Source organism: Poromitra crassiceps, assembly GCF_964638095.1.
Source record: "Poromitra crassiceps genome assembly, chromosome: 5".
Taxonomy (NCBI): Eukaryota; Metazoa; Chordata; class Actinopteri; order Beryciformes; family Melamphaidae; genus Poromitra; species Poromitra crassiceps.
The window spans coordinates 52,241,532-52,247,340 of record NC_139642.1 but is presented as its reverse complement, the minus strand read 5'-3'; the positions used below and the strand labels follow the sequence as shown (position 1 = coordinate 52,247,340).

Genomic DNA, 5,809 nt, shown 5'->3' with positions numbered 1-5,809 from the left:
AGATGCATATCGGCGTCAGTTACAAACACGAAGAAACTGAGTTTCATGTGTTTACCCTCGACATTTAAATCACTTTCTTCTTTTCTCTCCAACTGCTTCTTTACTTCATCTCATGTTTGTGACAATATGTCAAGTGGATTTCAAGCGAACGCTTGAAAAAATGAAATTAAATAAATAAATTAGGTGCGTTTCCATTCAGACAACAACACATTTAATAGTATTTGTTTGAAAACAGAAACACCTGCAGCGTGGGGATATCCGGGATGACAGCAAAAACACTGCTATATGTCAAATGAGTTTTCATTGATATGCATCACATAATTTCTTCATCATTAGCTCTTCCGCTTCAAGCGAGTGTAAAAACGAGGAAACTTGAAATTCTAGAGAAATGATATCAACGTTTTTCTTTCCCATTCAGCATTTGTACTTCAATGCATCATAATTAGCATAAATATACTTGCTTTTAGCGCTCACTTTTTCCTCCTCATCCATCTTCAATCAGCAAGGAAGCACCCAATACCACCCACACAGCCACTATTCAAAGCCTTTCCCAGAAACCTGTGTGTGTGTGTGTGTGTGTGTGTGTGTGTGTGTGTGTGTGTGTGTGTGTGTGTGTGTGTGTGTGTGTGTGTGTGTGTGTGTGTGTGTGTGTGTGTGTGTGTGTGTGTGTGTGTGTGTGTGTGTGTGTGTGTGTGTGTGTGTGCGTGCGTGCATCCGAGCTCCACACATGACCTTTATGAACCAATGGGTGAATAGAGCGAACAGTGAAGTATTATTCTGTTCAGTGCCCATGATGAGACACCGGGAGTCACATGTGTGCTCCTTTCAGTGACGCTGGTGACATCAGTCTGAGTCACCTTTACACACACACACACACACACACACACACACACACACACACACACACACACACACGCGCGCACACGCACACACTTCACCTAAAACACACAATACAACAGAAGCTTACAGAATAGGATGAATCAGGGTGACATCACGACAACAAAAAGCACTTCCCGGTGCCACTGCAGCAGTTATGAAATAAAGCTGAAAAGCTTTGTTAAAATGTTAATAATGCAGTGGAATCTGCTTATAGTGATCATCCGCTTATATTGATCAAAAAGCTTGGTCCAGAATCATTCCTAGACACATGCTGTTTCAATAATTTGCTTATAGTGATCAATACTCCGCTTACAGTGATCATTTTGGGCCTTGTCACACCTGAGAACACTGGACAGATTTTTTTTAAACTACAGTGATTCTATTTTTTTTTTACTACTCCTAGACTTGTTCCGGGCTTCGATAGCTAATTTCACCGTTCATAACAACTGTATGGGGGTGATTTTTTTCTATAACTCACCCGTTTACACACACACACACACACACACACACACACACACACACACACACACACACACACACACACACACGCGCGCACACACGCATGCTCTCTGCCCAGCCTTTCACCTCGGTACCAGCAGCCCCCTTCATTCACTAATTGGCGCACAATGAATGGGCCGTTATTCTTCCACCTCTTATCCTCGCATCCCTTCTTCTCTTCTCTTTCTTTCCCTCTCTCATTTCCCCTCCTCGCCCGCTTCCTTCCTCTCCTCTCATCCTCCCCTCCCTTTGTTTGCCACAACACTGGAGGAGAGGAGAGGGGCGCGAGGAGAGGAGGGAGGGTGAGGAGAGGAGATGAGGAGGGAGGAGAGGTGAGGAGAGAGGTGAGGAGAGAGGAGAGGAGAGGAGGAGGAGAGAGGAGGAGAGAGGAGAGGAGAGAGGAGAGGAGAGGATGAGAGAGGAGAGAGGAGAGGAGGAGAGGTGGAGGAGAGGTGAGGAGAGGAGATGAGGAGGGAGGAGAGGTGAGGAGAGAGGAGCGAGGTGAGGAGAGGAGAGGAGAGAGGAGAGGAGGAGAGGTGAGGAGAGGAGGAGAGAGGAGAGGAGGAGAGAGGAGAGGAGGAGGAGAGAGGAGAGGAGAGGAGGAGAGGAGAGGAGGAGAGGAGAGGGAGAGAGGTGAGGAGGAGGAGAGAGGAGAGGAGAGGAGAGGAGGAGAGAGGCGAGGAGAGGAAGGAGGAGAGGTGAGGAAGTGTGTGGATGAGTGTGTGAACCCTCTCTCTCTCTTGTCTTCCTTTCTTCTCCCTTCCCGCCTGCCTGCGCTCTTGTGTTGCCTCTCTGGGTGAGTCAGAGGGGTGAGCGCGGGGAGAGGCAGGCTCTTTAATGTACACAGAGAAAGAGAGAGAGAGGGGCCCTCTCACTCTCCTCTATAGTGGCTCTACACACTGACACAGGCTGAAAGAGGCTTTTATAGATGCACAGACAAGTGGAGGAAACATCCCAGGGTTTAAAAGGGGGTTCCCTGTCATTAGGCTGCAGTCATGTTCTGTTCTTTCACTGCTCGCTGTGTAAATAGGAGACAGTGAGTAGGGCTTCAGAGGCTAACAGAGCCTAACAGATGGTGAGTAGGGTTCCATGGGGCTAACAGAGGCTAACAGAGGCTGAAAGCAGCGTGTCAAGGTGCTGCATCCGCCCACAAGCTCAGTATTGTGCACATGTTTCCCGTCAGTCATCGGTTGAGCCGATGGATTGAAAAATGAAACCGTGGTCAAATGCAATTTGAGGCGAGCTAACTGCTGAAGAACTTGATTGACTTGCTTTGTGGCTGCTGTCAAATCGGATTCTCTCTGACCTTCTCCCTCTCCCTCTCTCTCTCCTCTCTCTCCTCTCTCTCTCCCTCTCTCTCTCTCTCTCACTCTCCCTCTCTCTCTCTCTCTCTCTCTCTCTCTCTCTCCCTCTCTCTCTTCTCTCTCAGGACCTCATTGTGGACCAGACCATAGAGAAGGTTTCTTTCTGCGCTCCGGATCGTAACTATGACAAGGCCTTCTCCTACATCTGCCGAGATGGCACCACAGACGGTGGATCTGCCACTGCTTCATGGCTCTCAAAGACTCGGTGAGGGGCCAATTAACCTTCCAACTGCCCTTCACCATCTTCCTCTGTGACGTGTATCAGTTACACTTCAACTTTTATATATATATATATATATATATATATAATATATATATATATATATATATATATTTATATATATATATATCGCAGTACACCAAGTCGAAAAAAATGGTCTGTAAGCTTGAACACAGACTTATTGAAACTGACCAGTGCTCAGGACCTGACAGGAGCAGACTAGTGACATCATTTGTGAATCTCAGCCCATGATTAAAAGTGAGGCTTTATTCTATAGTGAACATTGGAGAACTTGACAGTAGAGTGAAATCTTGCAAAAATGTCAACCTAGGATGACCTCAATCTGCATTGCTTACCGTACATCCTGCCATACATGAAATCAGAGACGTGCAGTGTTACAGTAGATACAGTTGAAATCAATTCATCGCATTGTTCAATTGTATAATAGCATAATAGCACTGCAATACATATTTTGCTCATTGTTGGCTCTGATACAGACACTTGCTCGTATGGGTTGCATGATTCCAAGCCTCTGGTGTTTCCACTTGAGCAGCCATGGGAGCTTCATGGTAAAATCTAGAGTAGGATTTGAACCTGTACCGTAATGGACCCGCTGTGGTTTCAAAGCCGCGGCGGGTTTCATCAACTCGCCTATTTTAGACCGCCAGAGTCAGATTATTAATCCGGACAGAAGATCCTCCGGGGATTAAGAAAATGGGATTAGACAGGAGCCTGGGGAGCTATCTTCCCATCTAGCTCCCTCTGTCTGCCTCTATCTCCATCACCGCACCTCTCCATCTCTCCATGCCTCTCTGCTCATCTCAAACCCAATGTCACGCCTGCCTGGGGAAAGAGAGAGGAGAGGGGAGGGAGGGAGAGGAGAGGGAGGGAGTGGGAAGGGAGGAATTATTTGCAGGCCGAGGGGTGGAATCAGTTAGTCCGTGCAAAAGCCCGTGAACTCATCTTGATGTTTGACAGCAGAGGAGATTTTGAGGCTGGTAATTGCAGCCCAAACCGATCTGTCTCGGCGGTTATATTGTATGCGGTTGATTTGAGCATCGACGTGCGCAACAGTCACACTTGGACACGCGTTTTCTTGAACTTGAACTGTCTAGAAGCAACGTTGACATGAAGCTCCTCCTAACGCGTTCTCTGTGGCTGCCCTCTCCGCTCCACCAGGGGGAGAGACTGAGCCACGCTGGTGGGCTGTGCCTTCGCCGCCTGCCTGGAGCGGAAGCAGCGGCGGGAGAAGGAGTGCGGCGTGACGGCCTCCTTCGACGCCAGCCGCACCTCCTTCGTCGCGAGGGCTCCTTCCGCATCAACGCCTCCTGCCAGCTGGGCATCGAGCGGGACGACATCATGAAGTTACAGGAGAAGAAGAAAGGTAGGAAGTAGGGATGCACCATATTTTCTAACTATTTTGGTCGATTGCCAATACCGTTGATACATGCGCACATTTTCCCACCCCACCTAATTTCAGAGAACATCAAGGGCCCTATCTCCCCAAAGGCGCTAATTTAGCGTTTGCGCTCGTTTAACGTCATGCGCAATGCAAATTGGGGGGGCGGACACAAGCGCATGCCTGTGATAATTGTACTGGGCATAGGCATGCCACAAACCAGGCGTTTCAGCGCTAAAATGTGGGATAGATGCATTACCCTATCGTCAGCAGCGCGCAATTACTTTGCGCTAAGAGCTTTGAAAAGGACCTCTTACGCGCAAATACCTCCCTGCGCTGGGAGCGCACCCGTAATCTCCGTGCAGCGCAGCGCAGTGCAAAGTAGAATTCCTTTTGGAGATGTCATTACGCACAGCCTAGACATCAAATGATGCTGCTAAAATTGGGTATTAGCAGATAATTCAGTGAGGCAATCAACTATAACTCACTGAGAAAACTTTTATCACATCGCAAAGAGGGAAATGAATTGAGAAAACGTATTGGACATTGGACATAGGCAATTTACCTTCATAACCCGGAGGGTCGTTGGCACCACAGACAATCTGTCAATAAGCTCTCTCTGTCCTCGCACGAGTGAGTACACTCTGTTACGCATGGAGAGAATTACAGCATATTGCATGCCTCGCGCAAACAGCCATTGCGAGACGGGAATCTGATCTGAATCTGAATCTGATCTGACGTAATGCCCAGCATTGCCTGGCCACGCCTGTGAATAATTCTGGTAGTTAAGGCCGCCCAAATCCCGTTTGTGCAGGCATTTGGGGGCGCAGATGATTTTGGCACGGCTCTAATTTGCGTCTGCGACAGGTGCCGTGAACGTTTCCGCATGCCCGCTGAGAATTGCATCCCCAACATATTTCGGGGCTTTTTTAACTTAGAAATCAGGGAGGTCACGTCTACCAGACAATTATATCACTTTTAAACAGTTACATTTCTGTATAAATCATTATAATATGCTCCCGTGAGGTGGGGATGCTGCCGGCGCTGGGGGTGCAAAACCCGGCATAACACCTGGCGGACGGCGCAAGGCAGACTGCTATCTTCCCTGCCTTAAAGCACGCACAAACATGCCTGTCGGAAGATAGGGCCCCAAGTCTCCCCTGTAAAGTTAGTTGGAATTAACACATTATTATGCCTACTCTTATCATGATGGCCCAACAGATACCGACATGAATACAAAGCTTTTCATGCTTTTCATCAACATGCTAGATTTTTTATTTATGTAACATTTTATTTCAAGCAAAACTGTCAGATTCATCCTGAGACAATCCTTATAGCCACCACAACCAGGGCAAAGTTGACCTATTTCACAAATTGCAAAACAAAATAAATAATGTAATTTCTGTCCACAGGGATCATGTGAAAATAAGTGCATTTTATCGGCTTATC

General features: G+C 47.5%; 1 protein-coding gene across 1 annotated transcript in view; it reads left to right on the top strand.

The window, feature by feature from the left end:
* Positions 1–5,809, top strand: part of numbl (NUMB like endocytic adaptor protein) — a gene marked incomplete at both ends in the record, with an annotated part of 42,450 nt that overhangs the window by 30,124 nt on the left and 6,517 nt on the right. The window contains 5 exon segments of the mRNA XM_083636778.1: positions 2,807–2,900; positions 2,903–2,946; positions 4,141–4,161; positions 4,163–4,256; positions 4,259–4,345. Coding sequence (XP_083492904.1) covers positions 2,807–2,900; positions 2,903–2,946; positions 4,141–4,161; positions 4,163–4,256; positions 4,259–4,345 — 340 coding nt within the window.